The sequence below is a fragment of the Engystomops pustulosus genome, chromosome 4, assembly GCF_040894005.1.
Source record: "Engystomops pustulosus chromosome 4, aEngPut4.maternal, whole genome shotgun sequence".
Classification (NCBI taxonomy): domain Eukaryota; kingdom Metazoa; phylum Chordata; class Amphibia; order Anura; family Leptodactylidae; genus Engystomops; species Engystomops pustulosus.
Genome location: NC_092414.1, coordinates 16,629,070 through 16,655,098, shown reverse-complemented (window position 1 = coordinate 16,655,098; position 26,029 = coordinate 16,629,070). Strand labels below are relative to the sequence as shown.

The 26,029-nt window shown below is 42.5% G+C and overlaps 1 protein-coding gene across 2 annotated transcripts in view; it reads left to right on the top strand.

Annotated features, from left to right (window-relative positions):
* Positions 1-25,779, top strand: part of ARHGAP8 (Rho GTPase activating protein 8) — a 104,675-nt gene extending 78,896 nt beyond the window's left edge. The window contains exons 2-13 of one of the 2 annotated variants that reach the window (XM_072145323.1): positions 613-687; positions 945-1,079; positions 1,598-1,685; positions 4,226-4,357; positions 7,045-7,131; positions 7,937-8,035; positions 8,749-8,859; positions 15,244-15,317; positions 18,339-18,416; positions 19,397-19,525; positions 19,965-20,068; positions 25,089-25,779. In XM_072145323.1, the coding sequence (XP_072001424.1) occupies positions 642-687; positions 945-1,079; positions 1,598-1,685; positions 4,226-4,357; positions 7,045-7,131; positions 7,937-8,035; positions 8,749-8,859; positions 15,244-15,317; positions 18,339-18,416; positions 19,397-19,525; positions 19,965-20,068; positions 25,089-25,292 (1,287 nt within the window). In that variant the 5' untranslated portion in view covers positions 613-641 and the 3' untranslated portion in view covers positions 25,293-25,779. The remainder of the gene's footprint in view (positions 1-612; positions 688-944; positions 1,080-1,597; positions 1,686-4,225; positions 4,358-7,044; positions 7,132-7,936; positions 8,036-8,748; positions 8,860-15,243; positions 15,318-18,338; positions 18,417-19,396; positions 19,526-19,964; positions 20,069-25,088) is intronic. The other variant, XM_072145329.1, reaches the window with a different exon arrangement.
* The last annotated feature ends 250 nt before the right edge of the window (positions 25,780-26,029 follow it).

The following is a 26,029-nucleotide window of genomic DNA, read 5'->3' as shown; positions in this document are numbered from 1 at the left end:
CACCGTATATACACCCCCAGAGCAAGACCACCGTATATACACCCCCAGAGCAAGACCACCGTATATACACCCCCAGAGCAAGACCACCGTATATACACCCCCAGAGCAAGACCACCGTATATACACCCACACACCCATCTATACACACCCCAGAGCAAGGCCACCGTATATACACCCCCAGAGCAAGACCACCATATATACACCCCCAGAGCAAGACCACCGTATATACACCCCCAGAGCAAGACCACCGTATATACACCCCCACACCCACTTGACTATACACACCCCAGAACAAGACCACCATATATACACCCCCACACACATCTATACACACCCCAGAGCAAGACCACCATATATACACCCCCACACACATCTATACACACCCCAGAACAAGACCACCATATATACACCCCCACACACATCTATACACACCCCAGAGCAAGACCCCCATATATACACCCCCACACCCATGGTTCATGGTCAGGCAGCTCAACTGCATTTAATTGAATATCTCTAAGCTGCGATACCAGATCCAGCCTCTGGGCCGGGGTGGCGCTATTGTATTGCTCCATATGTTTTCACAAACTAAAATCTTGGACTTTTTTTTTCCAGGTTAAGGTGGAAGACTTCACATTTTTGTCATGGAGAATCTCCATTCTATAGACTTTGAGCAGTTAGCGGAAATTGGTATGTAACTGGTTCCTGTGTAAAGACTGGTTTCTGAAAGAAGGATCAGGCATACTGAATTACTCAGCCTAATCCTTTCTTCTGAGGGGAGAACAGCCACTACCTGAGTGTTATCTGGGATCGTCTCGCTCCCCTGTATCTACAGGGATTGTATATGTGGATGGGGGCAATCATTATAGTTTATCAAGGTTGGATGAACAACTTCTGTAGCGCCTGGAGAGTCCTGGTGTCATTTTTTTTTTTAAATGTTTTTGTAGAGCTACAGAAGGACGAGGAGGAGCAGGCCCAGCTGAGCGCTGATACGGTAGATTCTCCCACCCAGGAAGTCAATGATGTCAGTATAAGTCACCCGTATTATGACATCGCCCGTCATGGGATCATCCACGTGGCTGGTGAGTTCTGATTCTGGGAATATTTGGACCCCAAAATTGGCTGCTATTTGGGCACTATATGGTAGTATTACTTAGTCTTTATACCATATAGTGGTATTATTTAAACAATACACTGCGCCATTATTTAGCAACTATAACACAATTATATGTGAGCACTATATGGCAGTATTATTTATATTGATGTAGTATTTATGTATGCAATATCAGATTTTTCTGTGTGGGTATTGTTAGATTTAGACACTACATGGCGGTATTATGCATGATATATAAGGCAGTGTTATTTTGGCACTAAATGGTTTGGATATTAAGATTCAATATCACTTGGGCTCAGTGTGGCGGTTTTACTTTTACATGGAATTGCAGTATTACGTGATCATGTTAATGCAGTAGTATTGGCATTTGGATGGTGCACCATATGGCGGTATAGGTCAAAAATGGCTGGTCTTGGAGGTGATTCCTTTACATCAGAAGATACACGATGGAATTACTAGTAACTAGTCCCATATTCTGTCTTCCAGGAGATGATAACTCGGGGAGGAAAGTCATCACGTTCAGCTGCTGCCGTCTCCCTCCCTGTCACGAGATCGATCATGTCCGACTCCTGGAGTAAGTCATATTACGTTTAGAAAAGGGCAAAAATAATTTTTTTTAGGACCATTGGACGGTACAGTAAACCAAGGGGACCTTAGGATGTACACTGTGTCACTAGGACCTCAGCAAAGGTGCTTCATCACACAGCTGATCAGCTATTGATGCCCCTCAGTAGGGGTAGGTAGATTTACCATGGGGTATATTTTGTACAAATTTGTGCCCAATTCTTCCTCTAATAATCTATAAATCTGTCTTGCATATTTAATGGGGCTATATTACTAAGTGGGTTAAAAGTCTCCCGTTGTAATGGCCCGCTGGACAGGTTACGTTACAAACTTTATTCACTTCCTATATCCTTAAAATGTAGGAGAAGTATGGCCAGCTAATCCTACAATTTCTGTCGTTTTCTTTGGAAGTTTCATGGTTAATCCACTTACCCCCAAGCCCAAAAATATCAGGCCCCAGTGGGGGATCCTATTCGTAACGCCACTTGCAACATTCTCCAAAGGGGCTTGATATTTTTGGGCTTGGGAGTGGCTGGATTCCCCTGGTACCTTAGTACTGGTACTTAGGCTGGTTTGCACATGGCCTAGCGCTCCACTGGGTCACGGTGGTTTGGTACAAGTGGAACAGGCCTCGTCCACACTAGGTAGGAGTCCTACAGGTGGCTTGCAAGAAAGGAGGAGATGCCGCTGATGAGTGGAAATAGTTCATCCCTATGTATAGATGTGAGGATCCCAGGGTAGTTGGTGAAGGGGAGGTCCGTGATGGTATGTGACTTGAGGTCTCTCTCAAAGAGCTAGAACTTACCAGCCACCAGGGAGTTGATCTAAACTTCCCCTGGGGCAGAGTTCTGAGATGATCCAACCAGGACCCCTGTACAATGTAGAATAAACATGACCTCCTATTAGTCACATTTATAGCATTTCCTTCCCAGGCAGATTGTGATGCAGCTGCTATACCAAACATACCCAGTAGGTGGTAACGTTGCAGTAAGGGGTAAAAAATATCATATTAAGGGCAAAGTACATGTTCTTAAAGGCGACTTCCAATGGAACTACACAGATTGAAGGATTAGCTGGCCATACTTCATTTTAGGGACATGGGAAGAAGATAAAATTTGTAACGTAACCCGTCCGGTGGGCCGTTACACCAGAAGCTGGAAACCACCAAAGATCAGATTATTGTCCTCTATCCAATTGATAAGGGATAGGGTCAACTCCAATTAATCCTGTCAGAGCAGGGATTAGTGGGATTACTACAGTGGCAGGCTTTGGAGCTTCCACAAGGCCCTACATTGCCATGGCGACTGGTCAAGGATAAGAAGGAGCCCTGCCAGAGCAGGGATTAGTTGGATTACTAAAATGGCAGGCTTTGGAGCTTCTACAAGGCCCCAGGCTGCCATGGTGACCATCATAGATAAGGAGCCCAGCCAAAGCAATGATTAGTGGGATTATTACTGTGGCAGGCTTTGGAGCTTCCACAAGGCCCCAAACTGGCATTGTGACCGTTCAAGAATAAGAGGGAGCCCCTTCTTCTGACTAACCATTCAGATGACCTGGTTGTCATTATCCACAGCATCTGAGGAGTTCTGAGTAAAGCACACCAGACAGCCCATGAACAACACAGATTTCGACAGGGGGTTTAGGGCGTTGGGCCCCATCCACACAAGGACCACTAGTACACTGGATGTCTGTGATATTATATGGCTTCTTTATTATATAAACTCCGCAGACTTTTTTTTTTATTTTCTCAATCCCGGCAAAGCCTCGACATGGTTACAGATGATTGCCCCAGGGCTCGAGTAAGAACCTGTATCCTCTAATGGCTTTCGTGTCAGTAAAATGTCACAAAACATTGTAGTGACTGAGATTTTGTACACGGTGTGGAGGTCCTGCGCAGCTTCAGTCTTTTTTTTCCTGCAAAATGAACATGAAGGAATTTCTAACATGTGATTGTCTTTTATTTTTTAATTTAAAAATTTCCTCAAAAATACCATGAAATCTGATTGGTACAATATTAGTCTACAAAAATTCATATTATTACAGATTCCTTTAAAGGAAATCTGCCACCAGGATGAAGGATTGTAAACCAAGCACACTGACATACAGGTGTGCGCCCAATCTGGCAGGATCTCCTAAAAGAGGTTTTAAAAATTATCCAGGTGATCCTTGAGGGCTCATATGCATAATTTGTGAAACCTTTTTCTTGTAAAAATAAGGTCCTAAGAAGCTAAAAGAAAAGCAGGACCTTCCAGAGGGGGCACTCACAAGTATGTCAGTGTGGTTGGTTTACAATTCTTTATCCTGGTGGTAGATTTCCTTTAAGGGGACTTTGATCATCTTCACAAGCTGAAACTTTTTGCCTCCTTTAATTTTTTTTTTTTTGTGTCCTAGCTCGTTTGGACTGCATAGACTAATTTTGCTCTCTGTCAAGTGGGCGGTCCCAAGCTATTTGCACCCACTTGACATGAAGCTACCGAGCACAAACTGCTACTTCTTGTAGGTAGAACAAGTTGGATTAGATTGGTCAATCTCTTCTCATACTCATTTCAGATATCTGAAGCACACCTTAGACCAGTACGTGGAGAATGACTACACTGTCGTCTACTTCCATTACGGATTGAACAGTCGCAATAAGCCATCGCTGAGCTGGCTACAGAGCGCGTATAAGGCGTTTGATCGAAAGTAAGTAACTTGCTTCTCTTATTATAGGGAGTAGTCCAGACTACGCAGCCAGACTGCTGTTATAGGGGGCACTCCAGACTACGCAGCCAGACTGCTGTTATAGGGGGCGCTCCAGACTACGCAGCCAGACTGCTGTTATAGGGGGCGCTCCAGACTACGCAGCCAGACTGCTGTTATAGGGGGCGCTCCAGACTACGCAGCCAGACTGCTGTTATAGGGGGCGCTCCAGACTACGCAGCCAGACTGCTGTTATAGGGGGCGCTCCAGACTACGCAGCCAGACTGCTGTTATAGGGGGCGCTCCAGACTACGCAGCCAGACTGCTGTTATAGGGGGCGCTCCAGACTACGCAGCCAGACTGCTGTTATAGGGGGCGCTCCAGACTACGCAGCCAGACTGCTGTTATAGGGGGCGCTCCAGACTACGCAGCCAGACTGCTGTTATAGGGGGCGCTCCAGACTACGCAGCCAGACTACAGTTATAGGGGGCGGTCCAGACTACGCAGCCAGACTGCTGTTATAGGGGGCGCTCCAGACTACGCAGCCAGACTGCTGTTATAGGGGGAGGTCCAGACTACACAACCAGACTGCTGTTATAGGGGGCGCTCCAGACTACGCAGCCAGATTGCTGTTATAGGGGGCGCTCCAGACTACGCAGCCAGATTGCTGTTATAGGGGGCGCTCCAGACTACGCAGCCAGACTGCTGTTATAGGGGGCGCTCCAGACTACGCAGCCAGATTGCTCTTATAGGGGGCGCTCCAGACTACGCAGCCAGACTGCTGTTATACAGGGGATTTCAGATTATATAGCCATATAGTGGTTGCCCTCCCTTTACACATTTCTTGTCCTGCATTGGGCACCACATTATTTGCACTGTAATCTTCTACTGTAGATGTATTTTACACGTAGCCCAGGTGTAGACAGCCCCTCATCCCTTTAATCCCCCAGTTCCCACATCCTATTCCTCATTCGTGGCGCTTACTTGTGTACACAGCGAATCCGTCAGACGCTGTATTTCATCTCATGTGGATAGAGACTATTAGTGTACAGAACATTTCCCATGAAAGCCTTTGATGGCCTCTCTTGTGCCTGTCTGTTTCCTGGAGTCCCTGTTACACGGATCTGGAAATCATAGACCCCCGAGACTTCATAGGGACTCGTGATAAAATGGTTCCGATAATTCCACAAGTCTTGGATGTAGGGACTTCAAAGCGAGAGGAGAATAATACAAGTGAATGTGTCCCTCTTAGTATAGTCAGGATGGTACAATGGTATCCGCTGATTATAGTATAGAGCTGTCATCTTTGTATTAAAGGGTCATTCCAGTTTCGAGATTTCCAAATGGATCAAAATCTATAGTGATCATATCATATAATCACTTGAGATGACAACCTTTTCGGTTATAAGACTTGTCTCTAGAGATCAGCGGACCCGACGTTTGCGTTTGGATTCGGCCATGCGACCCTGATATATTGATGGCCGAACAGCCAGTCCAACAAATTGACACCAGCCAAGGCTATGACAGGGGGATACAATTTGCCGGATCGGATGTTCGGCCAACAATTCACCAATATTTGCGGGTTGCACCCGAACACAAATGTCGGGTCCCTTCAGAGGCACCCAAAAGCAAATCTGAAACCTAGAAAACATATACATAATCATACTCTATATTCAGCAATGCTCAAGGGCAGTGACTTCTAGGATAGCCCCACCCATGAGTATAGACCACACTCCTAAAAGTATTTCAATTAAAAGTTGTGCCTCCCACAAGCAATTTTAATAGGGTGCTCTCTCACAAACGCTGTTGTAGGGTTCCCAGCAGTTGGAGAGTTATGAAGCAAATTTCCCAGAATACCCCTTTCAAGGGGCATCTGATTATCGAATTTCAATCCTTTAGTTGTTCTCTTCTATAAAATATTTCCATTTTTCTATACAATTTTAACAGAACAACCGCCAGTGACATATAAACGATAACTGATAATAGACACTGTCCAACCATGCTCATGGGCAGTGATATCTGTGAAAAACCCTACCCCTGAGTACACACTAATACCCCTTAAATGGCATACTTAAGCACCTCCATTTAGAATTGTGTCATTTATTGTCTAATCATGCTCATGGGCAGTGATATCTGTGGAAAAACCCCGCCCCTGAGTACCCACTAATACCCCTAAAATGGCAAACTTAAGCACCTGCATTTAGAATTGAGCCATTTATTGTCCAATCATGCTCTGTTAAAAACCCTGCCCCTGAGTACCCACTAATACCCCTATAATGGCACACTTAAGTACCTAAATTTAGAATTGTGCCATTTATTGTCGAGTCATGCTCATGGGCAGTGATATATATGAAAAACCCCACCCCTGAGTACCCACTAATACCCCTTTAATGGGACACTTAAGCACCTCCATTTAGAATTGTGCCATTTATTGTCCAATCATGCACATGGGTGGTTTTTTTTTCTGTGTTAACCCCACCTATGAGTACAGACCACACCCCATAATAACATGTAGCCACCGCAGCGAGAGCCATTCACACACTCTCTTTAAATATGTTGTCTCATTAGGATTTCTACTGTATATGAACCCTACTTCATGTACTTCATATTATGGAAACCCAACTCAGGACCCCCCTACTTTAATTTTTTTTATGGTAAAACTTTAGTAAATGTTGTCTTTGTTTTATTAGGTACAAGAAAAATCTGAAAGCTCTGTATGTGGTTCATCCAACCAACTTCATCAAGGTCCTGTGGAAGATCTTCAAGCCAGTCATTAGGTAAATACAACAAAGTGTAAATGTCGGAGTATTTATTTCAAGATCCATGGATTAGTACTGAAGCCTACATACATGAGGGTCCTGTGCAGGTATAACAATAGGCCATCAAATTTACAAAGCTTCGGAAATCCTTAAAGCAACAAAATTATGACTACCGGTCTGCCTATACATTTTCCCTGCAGTGGCCACTACAGGTAAAACCTAGTATTACAATGTAAGACATTCAAATGAATGGTCGTCCATGTAACGCATGGACGCACTGAGTCCTCCAGAACAGGAGACGCTCTTGCTGAGGCTAATTTCTATTCCGAATCAAAGAAGGGGTCACTGAACGGGGTCCATCATCCTTAAAGGGTTCCAGATACATTCAAAAATTAAAACTTTATGCATATTTTCCTTAATTTATCACATTTGGCTCACAATTCCAGAACCATGGATTTTCTCCCATAGGCTTCCATATAATTATTTTCTTCTTCTCGCGCTGTGATAAGATCTCCGGCGATCTCCATGCTTCACACCTAATGCAGAACACTCAGCATTCCGGAACCGTTCTAGCGTTCTCCGTCCTTTTCATCTTCTCCTCCTCGCGAATTATATTCCACGAAAATGACAAACTCTATAGGTGCTACAAGATATAACATAGTAATCTCCCCGTGCCGAGCGCTGATAAATTAATCATGTTAGGAAACCTGTTCTGCTCGGGGTGATAACGTTAACCCTTTAAGAAGGAAGCTTCGCCTGGCGGTGGTGGGAGCTCCATAAGATTTGTAGACTCCTTACAGTGTATTATTTTTTTTTTCTTCAGTCACAAGTTTGGCAAAAAGATTCAGTACATGAATCACCTGACTGACCTTCGAGAACATCTGCGCTTCAACCGGTTGATCATCCCACAGGAAGTTTTACAGTAAGTGGAAGACCTATGGCAAGCTTGAAATCGGGAACCGTGGTAGGGTGGTGGTAGACCTATTTCTTGATGAACAATTATTTAAAGGACCTTTTTAGCTATTTCTTAAACTCTTGAATAGGGTCCGCTTCCCTGATTCCGGCACAGTTGGAATTTTTTCTCTAGCCTTCACGGTTCCTGAGCAATCAACACTTTTAGTTTTGGCTACTTAGGTTCTCTATTGTCAGGTGGGTGGAACCAGAACTTCCCATTTGACAGTAGAGAACCTAATTAGCATATTATGTGCATAAACTAAAAGCACTGATTGCTCGGGAATGGTGACAGCTAGAGAAAAAATTCCAACTTTGCCTGATTTAGTGGCCTGACATCTATCAGGGGAAGAACTAAGATTAGAATGAAGTTTTTTTTTATTTTTTGAAAATTATGCAAAAAGTTCAAACAATCTGCTGATTTGGCTCTAAAAAACATACAAAATGACTAACCCTGCGTCACAGTTCAATAGAAGTCTTCACAGATGATACAAAGCGGGAAGCAAAATAGGTACTATCATCATAGGGTGGGGGCAACAGGGCTTTTTGTTGGTACAAAATAGTTAAAGTTGCAGGAGGGTGTTCACACATCTAGATTGGTCCTCTATATAGAAAAAAATCTGTTTAAGAAAAAACCTGGTTGAAATAGACATTATTGCACGAAATTATAACCTTTGACCACAGGCACGATGAAAAATTACGACTCCAACAGAAGGGAAGACCCCCACCTGTTATTAAAGCCCCCCCACCTCGACCTCCGCTCCCAACGCAGCAGTTCGGTGTCAGTCTTCAATAGTAAGTATTATCCGAAATGAAGACGTAGTTGGTATTTAGTAATTCTTTAATAATTTTTTATTTTATGACTTATGGCATCAAAGGAAAAAAAAGCATCTCCATGGTTACAGACTACGACCATATCTCATGTAGTCTGATTCCAAGAATGACTCAAATTGCTTAATATCGAACATCCTTATGAAAATATTTCAATGATTGTGCTAAAAGAGTCCCTCGGCTTAGATGCAACTTTGCTGCGTGTTGTTACATGCTAAGCCACACCCCTTATGTAGGCCACACCCCTTTGATAGACAACAATACAAAAGCGTATCAAATTTATAATCTGTTCTAAAATCTTATCTGACAAAAGGGTGTGATTAAAGCAGTATGACTCACTATATACCTTTGTCTAAGAAACGGGATGATTTACATAAGGGGGTGTGGCTTTATTAGTTTTACTGTTCAAATGAACCCAAAATAACTATGGATATAGTTTATAACATTCTCTTCCTTCTCCCCGGGGAATGATAATTGAAGGAACATTCTACTCTTCACTTGTTGTTCTTTATATATTGTAGAAGGGGGCGGAGCTTCCTTAAAGAGACAGTACACCATTTTTATAAATGTTATTTTAAAGACCAATACATCTCGTCCCAACCAGAGAAGCTCATTCTTTAACCAAACCTATTGGTCTTAGTCCAAGCTGGAAATGAAAGCAAAGAGAGGGGGGGGGATAAATTGAATTAAACCTCCCCTTTAAGAATATAGAACAAAGATATTATCTTTATAACCTGGGATTAAGGATGAGAAATAGAACCATATATTCCAGGATAATAAAACAATGAGTTTATCCAATTTCCATTTATCTCCTTTCCCTGGCGGAGGGGTCATGTATGGATTCCGGAGCGTTCGGAGACATCGCCTCTTATCTGCAGGGACATGTGGTGTGTTCATATCATCAGTATTCCCGCTTTGTTAGTGTCAGGATTATTCCATATAATATATAGACACATTGTACGATGGATTATTTCCAGGGATGGGGGTTGTGGCTGAGCCAGATAATAGAAAAACGCATTTCGAGGGAAAAATCCTGGTGGGCTGGGGGCTTCACTAAACTATATAAACCTGTATAATATAGATATTTGCCTTAAATATCCTTCCTTTACCTTTTACTGAGGTGTCATCAGATTCCAGCACCATTTTTGACCCAGATTATAACATTTCTTCCCTCTATTGTCCGCCCCTTTAAAATCAGAGTCGATCAGGTGATCCGTTGATCTAGAAGAACCCAGAGAAACTGTTTCTAGACAGTGGCCACTAGTGGTGAAATTGGGTATTACATGTTGGCTGTTCAAATGAAGGGCTGACAGTGACTATGTAATACATGAATGTGTCCAGACTGCCCAGATTATTAGTGGCGCCTCCTGCTGGCTAACAGTAGGAGTTTCAATGGAAGAGCAGTCCATTGGTCTAAACTTTAGCACAGCACACAAATATGGAGGTTCGAGCAAAGCCATGTCCTCCTTTCTGAGCTGCAATACCAGACACTGCCTATTGTATGGAGAGGCGCTGTTCTCTTTACTAGACGAAGAGAACGAGGTCGGACTGCAATACCAGGCACTGCATATTGAACGGAGAGGCGCTGTTCTCTTTACTAGAAGAAGAGACCGAGGTCTGACTGCAATACCGGACACTGCCTATTGTATGGAGAGGCGCTGTTCTCTTTACTAGACGAAGAGAACGAGGTCGGACTGCAATACCAGGCACTGCATATTGAACGGAGAGGCGCTGTTCTCTTTACTAGAAGAAGAGACCGAGGTCTGACTGCAATACCGGACACTGCCTATTGTATGGAGAGGCGCTGTTCTCTTTACTAGACGAAGAGAACGAGGTCGGACTGCAATACCAGGCACTGCATATTGAATGGAGAGCCGCTGTTCTCTCTTCTAGATGAAGAGACAGAGTTCGGACTGTAATACCAGACACCAACCACGAATGGAAGGGGCACTGTTTTTCAAAAACGATGCAGAAATTGACCTTCCAATTTTTACAAATGGATGGGTTTTGCTGTTTTGTAGAAAAAGCCGGAGCTCAACTGCAATACCAGGTGCATCCTGTAGGCAGGTGGGGCGCTGTTTTATTAATTCAATATCTGTAATAACCAAACACGGTCTATGAATCAGAGTGGCGCTGTTCTGTAATGGAGCATACAGTACTAGACACGGACTGTGAAGCGAAGGGGCGCCGTTTCAGGAATGAAGCACTGATTAACCTGCAATACCTGACATAACCTGTGATCAGAGTGGCGCTGTTCTGTAATGAAGCATGCAGTACTAGACACGGACTGTGAAGCGAAGGGGCGCCGTTTCAGGAATCAAGTAGGGAGTAACCTGCAATACCTGACACAACCTGTGATCAGAATGGCGCTGTTCTGTAATGAAGCATGCAGTACTAGACACGGACTGTGAACCGAAGGGGCGCCGTTTCGGTAATGAAGCACTGAGTAACCTGCAATACCAGACATAACCTGTGATCAGAGTGGCGCTGTTCTGTAATGGAGCATGCAGTACTAGACATGGACTGTAAAGCGAGGGGGCACCGTTTCAGGAATGACTAACCTGCAATACCTGACATATCCTGTGATCAGAGTGGCGCTGTTCTGTAATGAAGCATGCAGTATTAGACACGGACTGTGAAGCGAAGGGGCGCCGTTTCGGGAATGAAGTAGGGAGTAACCTGCAATACCTGACATAACCTGTGATCAGAGTGGCGCTGTTCTGTAATGAAGCATGCAGTACTAGACATGGACTGTAAAGCGAGGGGGCGCCGTTTCAGGAATGACTAACCTGCAATACCTGACATAACCTGTGATCAGAGTGGCGCTGTTCCTAACAGAAAGCAGACCTATATTTCCATCTCCTTGTCTAAATTGCGGAGGCGCTCCTGTACCTACCTCGCGCCTCGAGATGAGAAGACGAGGCTCACCTAGTCTGTATCCGGCTCTCTAATGACATAAATACGACGCGTCTTGATCCTACTTCTCCGGGGGTCAATCCGAGACATCTCCAACCTCTCATTATTAGTCTTCAACGACTGGTGTAAAGCTTCCAATTACCGGGACTTGTTAGAACAGGACGGACGTGTCACCTCTCCAGGCGATCCGAAGATCCCGTCCCGCTGATAAGAGGAAACTCATCGCCACGTAAGATTACATTTCACTCCGACGCCGAGCGAAAATGGTTTTGTCAATCTCGTGGAATATTACGGAGCGACGGCAGCGCGGCCTCATTTATATGAGGCAAATTCTGGGATGCGAGCGATGAAAAGTCGCCATTAGACGCGTATACACAAGCGCTAGCTACACGGCCATCGCTCAAAATCAAAATTTTGGCTATTTTTTTTACTAATGTATGTAAAAATGTCATTTTGGTATAAGGAAACCATCAGCATGGTGCTGTTTATAGATCTCATAGTCGTCTATCGTTAATAAACCATCAGCATGGTGCTGTTTACGGATCTCATAGTCGTCTATCGTTAATAAACCATCAGCATGGTGCTGTTTGTGGATCATTTAGTCTTGTATTGTTAAGAATGTGTTTTTGGATAAGGAAACGATCAGTAAGTTCCCGTATTGGTTGGATATTCTTGGATTGAATTTATGTGTGTGTAAAAATGTAGGTGTGTGTGTGTGTGTGTGTGTGTGTGTGTGTGTGTGTGTGTGTATGAATGTATTTATTTAGGTGTGTGTGTGTGTGTGTGTGTGTATGTGTATATATATATATATATATATATATATATATATATTTGCATCTAGGTGTGCATGAGTGTGTGAATGTATTTAGGTGTATGTGTGTGTGTGTGTGTGTGTATATGAATGTATGAAGATTTGTGTGAATATATGTGTGTATGTATGATTGTATTTAGGTGTATGTGTGTAGATGTATGTCAATATATGTGTGCAGGTATGATTGTATTTAGGTGTGTATGAATGTGTGTATATGTATGTGAATATATGTGTGCAGGTATGATTGTATTTAGGTGTGTATGAATGTCAGTAGATATATGTGTGTATGTATGATTGTATTTAGGTGTGTATGAATGTGTGTAGATGTATGTGTATGTATGATTGTATTTAGGTGTGTGTAGATGTATGTGAATATTTGTGTGTAGGTATGATTGTATTTAGGTGTGTATGAATGTGTGTAGATGAATGTGAATATATGTGTGTATGTATGATTGTATTTAGGTGTGTATGAATGTCAGTAGATATGTGTGTATGTATGATTGTATTTAGGTGTGAATGAATGTGTGTAGATGTATGTGAATATATGTGTGTAGGTATGATTGTATTTAGGTGTTTATGAATGTCTGTAGATGTATGTGTGTAGGTATGATTGTATTTAGGTGTGTATGTATGTGAATATATGTGTGTATGTATGATTGTATTTAGGTGTGTATGAATGTCAGTAGATATATGTGTGTATGTATGATTGTATTTAGGTGTGTATGAATGTGTGTAGATGTATGTGAATATATGTGTGTAGGTATGTGTATATGTGTATGTATAAATGTATTTGTGGTGTTCTTGTTCCATCACACAAGTCCTTTCCACCTTTCCCCCTGACTGCCGCAGTTACCTCTTAATTCTCCAGATCTCATCAGACGCCTCATACACGCACCCGCCGCTCACTCCCCATTACTCCTCTCCAGATGAGCTGCAGGTTATTGAACCGTTTAGGGGTCGACATTAATTTGTTCGCTCCGCTGGCCCATCCGGCATCACTAACTAAGGCGATGATTAGAGCGCGGGTACAAATACTGGGAGGCGGAGTCACACCCGCCGGTAATGATCCTGTACTCACTGAGCCGCTTCCCTCCCATACATCACACACAGACTCGTTACTGTAGTAGTTTTTTTTTTTTTGGTACAAAACCAACAGAATTAATTAACAGAAAGCAAATTGACTTCTAAGAAACGCTTGGAATTTGTCACTTTCTGGGTGATAACAAACTGCGCTGGGAGAAGGTAATTATCTGTGAAACAAACATGGAATTAGGAGGAGCTGTGATCTCAGCTATTTTTAGGGAGCATAATATGCTAATAGGTACCAGCCGCTGGCCTGCTGCATAATGAGTATATTGTATGATCAACAGCTATAAAATCCTTAAAGGGGAACTCCACATACAGAGTTGGGGGTGCTTAAGATTACAGGGTTGATGTAGACTCACTACGCCACCATTTATCCTTACTAAAAAAAAATTAAAGATTTTTTCTTTTTTTTTCCCAATAGGGAGTGGGCTCTTAAAGGGGATATTTCACCACCTCTATCAACTCCAACTCTTTACATCATCTAATTGGTCTCACTCTTCTGATTCTGGCATAGTTGGAATTTTCGCTCTAGCCTCTACCGTTCGCAAGCAATCCACGTCGGAAATCTAAGAATGGGCGGAGCCAGACTTTCTTCTTTAGCTATAAACCACCCATTTGACAGTTGATAGCCTATTGTGAATAATCAATGTAGTGATTCTTAAATGAGTGCTATTTAATACTATTTAGTACTATTTAATTACCAGAGTCAGGCTGTCTGTTCCAGCCAAGTGCTGACAGCCTAATTAGCATATTGTGTACTGAAAATTATGCTAATTAGGCTCGCTACTGTCAAGTGGGTGGTCTTGAGTTAAAGTACATAGTCTGGCGCCAACCGTATGACAATAGACGGTAGAGGTCCAAGAATAATGACGATGATTACTCAGGATAGGTCCTCTAGTTTTAGATGGGTGGTCCTAGGTCGGAGCAGACAACCCAGCTCAGCTGATTGACAGTCTAGATCCAAGAATTAAGACCGTGATAACTCGGAAACCGTGTGGACAAGACAGAAAATTCCAACTGTGCCAGAATCGGTAAAACAATACCTATTAAAGGATGCAAAGAATTGAGGTTGGTGAAGGTGGGAAAAATTTCCCCTTTAAATGGCAGCATTTAAGATTATCTCCCTGCTGGTGGCAATAATTTTATTTAAAGGAGTCCTCCAACCGGACCTGCTAAGTCTGTTTTAGTAAGTGCTTGAACAATCCGTTCTGGATCACTGCTGTTTGGAGTATTGATGTGTTTAAATAAACAAATGGACAAGTGGGCGTTAACATTCCTCTTGTCAAAAGGGTGTGTCTCCTTACGGTTTGATGTTACAGTGCCCTGTTTAGACAGATTATTATGTTACACTCAGTTGATACATGATTTTAGGTTCATGGGCCCACGTCTTATGGTATCCTTTGCACCCCTTTAAGTCACGCCCCTAATTAAAAGGTCTCACATTATGAAATATTATACATCAAACCCCTTTAAGATTGCATCAGCAACAGCATCCAATTGGGTCTCGTTCATTTTCCTTTTCTTCTTGTTTCCAGCCTAAAGAACAAAAACAAGGGAGACCTGATCCCACCGGTCATGGAGCAAACCATCTCCTACCTGAAGGTCAAAGGTGAGATATAACCTGTGTATATCCCTGGGACATCCCCTTTAATAGCAGCTCAGTGGGGTTGCAAATGCCTTTTTAAAGGTCACCTTAATTCATAGACCTAAATGGAACCTGACACTTTGGTGGGGCCGTTGGGCGTTCTTAAAGGGAACCTGCCCGTAGGTTGGGGACCCCTAAACTGCCATTATGTTTGGGTTTTTGGTCCGAAACATGTTCACTTCCACCATTGTTTTAGAATTCCACAGGGTAGAGGTCACTGGGGTCCGGTGACTTCATTCCGACCCCGGGGGTCCGAAGTAGACTCAAGCCACCAGACCCTTCTGGAAATACTGGAGGCTGATTTGGAACCCCTGGCTCAATATAAGATGCAATTATGTAGTGAGTGGAGTTCCCCTTTAATTAAAGCTACGGTACACATAAATAGATCTACATTGTTACTGATTGGGGGCGTGTCCTCGGGATGCTCTAGACTCCTACTTCCTGTTTATATCGTATAGACCTTGGAGTAAGTGGAACGTCTACTCGTTATAGACGAGATTACTAGAGTTGTCTTAGTGAGTCGCCCTTTTAGGGAGTCGCCCTGTTCTAGGTAGGTCGTCCCCCGCTCCGTTTACCCCTTAGTCATTCCTCCTCCCGCCCCCGGTTCACTCTTTGTTTCGGAATGTTTACAAACAAAAGATCTGAGATTCCGCTCTGATATCGTTCACCTCTCCGAAGCTTTCGTTATTCATAATGGAAAATTCCTTTAATTGGTACATTTTTAAAAATTGGTGGTCAAGGGGCTGATGTCAAAGTTCCTGGTGGACAAGGGCAGATAAGGGTTAATACTGGAAGTGCTGGTGGTCTAGGGAGGGAAAAAGTGTTTTGTGTCTACAGCCCTGGTGGTCTATGGAATAAAATGGGTAGTGGTAGTATCCCTGGTGGGCTAGGGTAGGATATAACGCTAACATCCAGTGCTCTTCTAGGGGAGAGAAGTGGGGAATTTCCGGAATGAATATTTACTGGGGCAGGAAAAAAAATTGATGTAAACTATCAATATCCCTGATAGTTTATGGCAAAGAAAGGGATAGTAGTAGCATCCCTGGTGGTCTAGGGAAGAAAAGTGAATTCCAGCATTGATGATTTGTAAGGGCACAGAAACATTGAAATGTCCAAATCCTTGGTGGTCTATGGATGAAAAAGTATAAAAGTATATAGTATCCCTGGTGGTCTAGGGCTCAAAAGTATAAAAGTATATAAAACCAACATTCCTGGTGGCCTAGAGGAGAAATACTGTGACTTCCATAATTTATGATACGCTAAGGTATTGAAATGTCAAGATCCCTGGTAATTTATGACTGTAAAAGGGTGAATTCCTTCATCCCTGGTGTTCTAGGTAAGAGAAGAAGTGAACTAGGACAAGACGGTATTAAAATGTAAAATGCCCTGGTGGTCTATGGCCGAAAAAAAGGTATTGCTAGCGCCCCTGGTGGTCTAGGTCAAAGAAGGATATAGTGCCAATATCCCTGGTGGTCTAGGGGAGAGGACTAGTGAATTCTAGAATTAATTCAAAAGTAGAAAAGTTAATCCCTGATGTATTGTAGAATAATAGAGGTAGTGTTAGTATCCCTGGAGGACTAGAGGAGTGAAAGGGGATGCCTTAGTGGTGTATTGAAGAGAAACCTTGGTGGTCTAAGGCAAAGAGAGAAAGAGTTCTTCCCTATATCCCTGGTGGTTCATGGCAGAAAAATGGTTAATTCCTGCAGGACCACAAGTAATTGTGGTGGTCCTGGTGGTCCCCAGCAGTGTAGAGGTTACGTCTTCATACCTAGGGTCCAGTGGTTTATTCAGCCCTCCAGTTTCCAAGGTTGTATTCACTGTAGCAGCAGTTTTGAAGGGACCGCCTCTATTTAGGGTATTGGGGAAACTGCCCCAAAATTGAGTGATGGGTAACCTTTCACCCCCTGCTCCAGCTCTTAACATCATGTAATAAGCGGCGCTCCACTGATTCCGAGGAAATTGGAATTTTTTTTCTAGCCCTCACCGTTCCCAAGCAATCGCTGTTGTTAGTTTCAGCACACAATATGCAAATTGTGCCCTAGTGTCATGTGGGTGGTCCCAGAAGCACTGCCCACTTGACAGTTGAACACCAAATTAGCATATTGTGCACTAAAACTAACATCAACGATTGCTCGGGAATGGTGAGGGCTAGAGAAAAAATTCCAACTGCGTCTGAATCGGTGGAACTCCACCAGTAATGTGCTCATGTGGCTGAACTTGTAGTACCAGGCACTGCCATGAACACGAGTGGCGCTGTTTCAGAAAGTAAAGCAGCCATGGTTTATACTCATGATTCTTGTTATTACTCTGATCTGTCAGGAGATTTGTACCATCCTTTTGTTGCTCTATTTGCATATTTATGCAAAATAAGTCACTGCTTATTAAAATGTATGCAAATTGAGGTGCTAATGGTTTTCCCAGCAGCCACTTAACGAACCTTTTCTCGACATGGACCATCATTGTGAATGCGGATGATAGAGATCCTGATGGTTCGGGCCAAGTGGGATCATGCGGTACAGATCGGTGCCTTTAGCGCAGAGGCTTTAGAAAGTATTCAAACCCCTCCCGCCCCCTCCACCTCCCCCCACCGCTAATTCTGTGACCACAGTCTCTTCGCTGTTAATCGTTAAGGAGAATTTGTGCTAATTAAATCCATTATGAGGAAAAATTAGTATTTGCATAAATCTCTTTGTCCCCTCGTAAAGGTAATTTCTCATAAAATTCTCGTAAATTGTGACCTTCCTCCCTGAATGTAGGTATAGATTGGCAAGTGGGCGTGGCCGCCCTCCATGTATATGATTACTTGCGTAGTGTCCGCCCTCAGTGGACTATGGGGATATCATCTCGTCCAGGTTGGGGTTTATTGAACTGTTTTGGATGAACATCTTAGTTCATGAATAGAACTTGAGTAATGCAGTGAAGACTGACACCGAAACAGGGAGGGAAATGTACTTTTTCTTTTCTTTTTTTTTTTAACCCTTCCAGGGCTGCGGACAGAAGGACTCTTTCGGAGATCAGTTTCATCTCACATCATCAAAGAGATCCAGAAGCTGTATAACCTGGGTGAGTGTACGCTCCTCTGCGGTGTTACTTACATAAACTGCTGCGGTGTCACTTACTCAATCTGCTGCGGTCATACTTGCTAAGGCTAAATTCACAATAATCTGTGCCTACCGAACCATAGCACGACGGGCACCGGGGAGAGGAGGAGAGGATGAGCCCCCGCCCCTCTCCATAGAGAAACATCGGGCACCCATGGGGTACCAATCCGGTACGGCGCCGTCCGCCCATTGCCCGTATATACGTCCCCCGTACGGCATTGTGAATGTAGCCTAAATCTGCCGCGGTCCCAGTTGCTCACTCTGATGCGGTCCCAGTTGCTCACTCTGGCGCGGTCCCAGTTGCTCACTCTGGCGCGGTCCCAGTTGCTCACTCTGGCGCGGTCCCAGTTGCTCACTCTGGCGCGGTCATGCTAGCTCACTCTGGCGCGTTCACGCTGGCGCGGTCCCAGTTGCTCACTCTGGCGCGGTCCCAGTTGCTCACTCTGGCGCGGTCACGCTAGCTCACTCTGGCGCGGTCACGCTAGCTCACTCTGGCGCGGTCCCAGTTGCTCACTCTGGCGCGGTCCCAGTTGCTCGCTGTGGCGCGGTCACGCTAGCTCGCTGTGGCGCGGTCACGCTAGCTCGCTGTGGCGCGGTCACGCTAGCTCGCTGTGGCGCGGTCACGCTAGCTCGCTCTGGCGCGGTCACGCTAGCTCGCTCTGGCGCGGTCACGCTAGCTCGCTCTGGCGCGGTCACGCTAGCTCGCTCTGGCGCGGTCACGCTAGCTCGCTCAGTTTGTGTATGCAGAGATGCCACCCCTATCAGATATGCTAGAAGATTCTGATGACTTCCTCTTCGCCTCATGAGTTTATTATTTCACCTTCTGAATTATTATAACGTTCCCGATTCCGCGGAGACTCCATTATTATTCAGCGCTTCTGTACTGCGATACACTAAGTGTTAATGAGCGGAACCAATCAGTACATTCACATCCATCTACAGGGAAACCCGTGAATTTTGACGAATACGGAGACGTTCATGTTCCTGCCAGTATCCTGAAGACTTTCCTGCGGGAACTCCCCGAACCGCTGCTGACCTTCTCCTCCTACCGGGCTATCCTCGAAATCACCAGTAAGTAGTTATTACAGGTAAGTGATACACCTGATCCAAGCCTTCTGCAGGAGCTGTGTCCAACAACGCTCTTCAGCTCCCTCCCCCCTCTCACAGCATAGAGTCTCAGTATTTCCTGGAATCCAGGAGTAATCTAGGAAATACTGAGACTCTATGCTGTGAGAGGGGGGAGGGAGCTGAAGAGAGTTGTTGGACACAGGTCTAGGCAGGTTTTTGATGGACTGTGGTTCCCACAATTATTCCACCACAGCAGCAGTGACCAGCAATTCTCTTCAGCTCCTTCCCCCCTCTCACAGCATATAGTCTAAGGAATAAACTGCAGCTGCACCCCCCTCCTCTCCCCTTCCCCAGTAGATCCAGTATTTATAGCGTTACACTAGGCAGATTGTCAGGAATCCTAGCGCTCCCGCCTCATGTAACCTGCACATTTCTCTTCCAGGTGTGGAGAGCATCCTGCGCGTCAACAGCTGTAAACAGATTGTTCACCGACTCCCGGAGCACAACTACATCGTCCTCAAATATCTCATGTATTTTCTCAACATGGTGAGGTCATCAGTCTGTTACATGACCTCATTATGGGGATCAATGGATCATCTTTTCCTGATAGAGAGATCTATCTATCTCATATCTATCTATCTATCTATCTATCTATCTATCTATCTATCTATCTATCTATCTCATATCTATCTATCTATCTCTCTCATATCTATCTATCTATCTCTCTCATTTCTATCTATCTATCTCTCTCATATCTATCTATCTCTCTCCTATCTCTCTCCTATCTCTCTCCTATCTCTCTCCTATCTCTCTCCTATCTCTCTCCTATCTCTCTCCTATCATCTATCTATCTATCTCTCATATCTCTCTCATATCTATCTATCTCATATCTATCTATACACCCATTATATCTATTGATCCCCTATCTATTTATCTTGTATCTATCTGGAAATTGTGTAATACTTAATTTCCCCTCTGGAGGCACTGTAGGGAAATTGAACACTTATTACCAGGTTTTATGTAGTCCTATGAAGAAGATTGGCTTCTTAATCTCCTTTCCACAAAACAAGTTACTTGCTGATTGGTGGGGATCTCAGTCATGGGACCCCCACAGATCATGAGAACAGGGGATCAATGTACCCCAGTCGGACCCCTTGTCGATCTCTGAGATGACCAGAGCATAGTCAGACTGCCCCTTTAATCTCTAAGGAGCTGTCGGAAATTGTTTTAGTGGGAAAATCCCTTTAAGCCCACACCATTAAGGGAATAAATTCTCCTGTATGTTATCCATAACCTCCTCCCTGATGGTGGATACTGACCCTCGTCTTGCGGAGCGCTGAGCGTTGCGATCCCTGCACGTCGAGTCCATGCATCATCTCTATGCACTCGTTAAGAGGTCGGTACTTGAGACACTAATGAGGTGTGCGGAGGCTCTCCATAACCTTCCCAGTAATTAACCAGCGGAGCGTGGCATTATGGACAGAGAACAGTACATTAATGCCGCACACCGCCATGCACCCCCCCCCCCCCAGCGAAAACGCAGGGACGTAACTCTACAAATGTTTGCCTTGATGTGCGCAGAAATCTGATTAGTCAATTAGCAGAATGATATCGGCGATCCCCCATGTGACACATTAGAGTCATTAGATTTATAATCACGCGGGCGGAATCTATTATGTAAACAGAAAATAAATGTATAGCGCGACAATTATACCGCCATTTCCAGCTTCGGGGAGAGAATGTGCGCTAAATAATCAAGAAAATTCCCAGTACAGTAGGAGGAGTAGGAAGTAATTTGAATACAGAACAGAGGGTGGGCTTTGTCTATGGCATCATAGTCTCTGTCACATATGAGCATAGCCATATTATGGGGAGGGCTCCCAAGGCGTGCACCCCAGGGCCCCCACCACATTACTCCTAAGGGAGACCCAACCAATGGTGGATTACAGTGTAAACGACCACCTGAATCACCCACTAGATGTGCAGGGATTGAATCCGGCCCGGCTCTTTAGAGAACTGGGTGGTAGCCGCAGGCAGATCCGGGTCCTGCTCCACATACCCCTGTCCATAGCGGAGAACAATACACTCCCTGCGGAGCGCACGGGACGCGGTGGACATCACATATTGAAATGAGTAAAGTTTTAGTATTTTGTTATTTTACTTTGGTCTTATATATGTGTTACCGGGGGGTTGTGTGTGTGTGTGTGTGTATATATATATGTGTATGTATGTTATTATATTACAAGGGGGCTATATATATATATATATATATAATGGGGGCTGTATATATGTATTACAAGGGGGCTATATATATATAATGGGGGCTGTATATATGTATTACAAAGGGGGCTAAATATATATAATGGGGGCTGTATATATGTATTACAAGGGGGCTATATATATGTATTACAAGGGGGCTATATATATATATATATATATATATATATATAATGGGGGCTGTATATATGTATTACAAGGGGGCTATATATATATATAATGGGGGCTGTATATATGTATTACAAGGGGGCTATATATATATAATGGGGGCTGTATATATGTATTACAAGGGGGCTATATATATATATAATGGGGGCTGTATATATGTATTACAAGGGGGCTATATATATATATAATGGGGGCTGTATATATGTATTACAAAGGGGGCTATATATATATAATGGGGGCTGTATATATGTATTACAAGGGGGCTATATATATATATAATGGGGGCTGTATATATGTATTACAAGGGGGCTATATATATATAATGGGGGCTGTATATATGTATTACAAAGGGGGCTATATATATATAATGGGGGCTGTATATATGTATTACAAAGGGGGCTAAATATATATAATGGGGGCTGTATATATGTATTACAAGGGGGCTATATATATATAATGGGGGCTGTATATATGTATTACAAGGGGGCTATATATATATATAATTGGGGCTGTATATATGTATTACAAGGGGGCTATATATATATAATGGGGGCTATATATATATATAATGGGGGCTGTATATATGTATTACAAAGGGGGCTAAATATATATAATGGGGGCTGTATATATGTATTACAAGGGGGCTATATATATGTATTACAAGGGGGCTATATATATGTATTACAAGGGGGCTATATATATATATATATATAATGGGGGCTGTATATATGTATTACAAAGGGGGCTATATATATATAATGGGGGCTGTATATATGTATTACAAGGGGGCTATATATATATATAATGGGGGCTGTATATATGTATTACAAGGGGGCTATATATATATAATGGGGGCTGTATATATGTATTACAAAGGGGGCTATATATATATAATGGGGGCTGTATATATGTATTACAAAGGGGGCTAAATATATATAATGGGGGCTGTATATATGTATTACAAGGGGGCTATATATATATAATGGGGGCTGTATATATGTATTACAAGGGGCTATATATATATATAATTGGGGCTGTATATATGTATTACAAGGGGGCTATATATATATAATGGGGGCTATATATATATAATGGGGGCTGTATATATGTATTACAAAGGGGGCTAAATATATATAATGGGGGCTGTATATATGTATTACAAGGGGGCTATATATATATAATGGGGGCTATATATATATAATGGGGGCTGTATATATGTATTACAAAGGGGGCAAAATATATATAATGGGGGCTGTATATATGTATTACAAGGGGGCTATATATATATAATGGGGGCTGTATATATGTATTACAAGGGGGCTATATATATATATATATATATATATATATATATATATAATTGGGGCTGTATATATGTATTACAAGGGGGCTATATATATATATAATGGGGGCTGTATATATGTATTACAAGGGGGCTATATATATATATAATGGGGGCTGTATATATGTATTACAAGGGGGCTATATATATGTATTACAAGGGGGCTATATATATGTATTACAAGGGGGCTATATATATATAATGGGGGCTGTATATATGTATTACAAAGGGGGCTATATATATATATAATGGGGGCTGTATATATGTATTACAAGGGGGCTATATATATATAATGGGGGCTGTATATATGTATTACAAGGGGGCTATATATATATAATGGGGGCTGTATATATGTATTACAAGGGGGCTATATATATGTATTACAAGGGGGCTATATATATATATATATATAATGGGGGCAGTATATATGTATTACAAGGGGGCTATATATATATAATGGGGGCTGTACATATGTATTACAAAGGGGGCTATATATATATAATGGGGGCTGTATATATGTATTACAAAGGGGGCTAAATATATATAATGGGGGCTGTATATATGTATTACAAGGGGGCTATATATATATAATGGGGGCTGTATATATGTATTACAAGGGGGCTATATATATATATATAATTGGGGCTGTATATATGTATTACAAGGGGGCTATATATATATAATGGGGGCTATATATATATAATGGGGGCTGTATATATGTATTACAAGGGGGCTATATATATATAATGGGGGCTGTATATATGTATTACAAAGGGGCTATATATATATAATGGGGGCTGTATATATGTATTACAAGGGGGCTATATATATATATATAATGGGGGCTGTATATATGTATTACAAGGGGGTTATATATATATAATGGGGGCTGTATATATGTATTACAAGGGGGCTATATATATATAATGGGGGCTGTATATATGTATTACAAGGGGGCTATATATATATATATATAATGGGGGCTATATATATATAATGGGGGCTGTATATATGTATTACAAGGGGGCTATATATATATAATGGGGGCTGTATATATGTATTACAAGGGGGCTATATATATAATGGGGGCTGTATATATGTATTACAAGGGGGCTATATATATATAATGGGGGCTGTATATATGTATTACAAGGGGGCTATATATATATAATGGGGGCTGTATATATGTATTACAAGGGGGCTATAAATATATAAGGGGGGGTGTATATATGTATTACAAGGGGGCTATATATATATATAATGGGGGCTGTATATATGTATTACAAGGGGGCTATATATATGTAATGGGGGCTGTATATATGTATTAAGTGGGGCCATATGTTTTAATGGAGGTTTGTATAAATGTATTAATGGGGAATTGTATAAATGTATTACTAGGGGGCTGTATATATGTATTACTGAGGGGTGCTGGATATATATGCAATACCTGGGTGTATTGAAAAAAATTGTGGGATGGACCCCCACCAGATTTTGCTCAGGAGCCTCCACTACCTTTAATCTGGAGATGTGCTGTTAAGTATATATAGAATAAATTTGCTAAGGTTTGGATTCCCTAAACGTATTTCCCATTCAAACGAATGAGAGCTGACCTGCAGTAACCAGCTCTGACCACTACACAGGAAGTAGAGCTGTCTACTTCCTGTACTATCCTCGATCTATGATCTAGTAACAATTTCTAATCTTTGGCGGGGGCTCTGTGTGTTGGATTCCCAACAATTTGATATTTTTAACTCTAAATTTTCTCTCTTTTATCTCAAGGTTTCTATGGAGAACATTTCCAACAAGATGACTGCTTCCAACCTGGCCTGTGTATTCGGAGTGAATTTAGCCTGGCCACAGGAGGGCGCTCCTTCAATCAACGCTCTGGTCCCCGTGAACATGTTTACCGAACTGATGATCGAATACTACCAACAAATATTCAACTCCAAGACCGTCCCTGGAGAGACTTTACTTTGCCTTTAAGAAAGTTACCAAAAAAAATTCATGTCAATCTGAGATGAACTTTTTATGTTACAAAAATTTTAACCCTAAAAGGTCACATATTTAATATCCCGTTACAAGCCCTTTTTAATATTTTATTTAACTTTTTTTTTTTTTGGGTGTCCATTGAAATTTTATAGCTCCAACAAATTTGGGCCTTCAGACCAATTGGAGTTCACTTTAGATTTTTAGCTACAGGTCAGATTATACAAGATGTGATTGGATTGGTTGCAGTGGGAAACTCCTCCCCCTTTTTTTGTCTGCACTGGTGGTGGCCATTGACCTCGTTACATTTGTCTATTATACAGTTTAATATATTTCTTTGAAATTTGTCTTCTATGATATTGTGTGTAGTGAGAGTGATTACTACGGGGACACCTGCAGGCTCCGATAGGTACTGCACCCAAATCTAAAGAAAAAAATAAAAAGTCTTATATAAACAGCCGCGCAAAATAAAATTTTTCTAGTATTTTTGAGCGTGTTTGGGGAGGACGTGGAGCTGAATTCTATACTGTCTAGGGATTGGCATGGATTTCAGCTATAATATGCCCCAATTTTCTTGTGCAAGTAATAGTAAGTTTGGTCATGCCCGGCACAGCCCACTTTTTTATAAAAAAAAAAATTACATTTTTTTTAAAAATTACATTTTTTTAAAAAAATTCCATACAGATGTTACCAATGGCAGGATTCGAACTCGGGACCCAACCGCTGCACAAAGC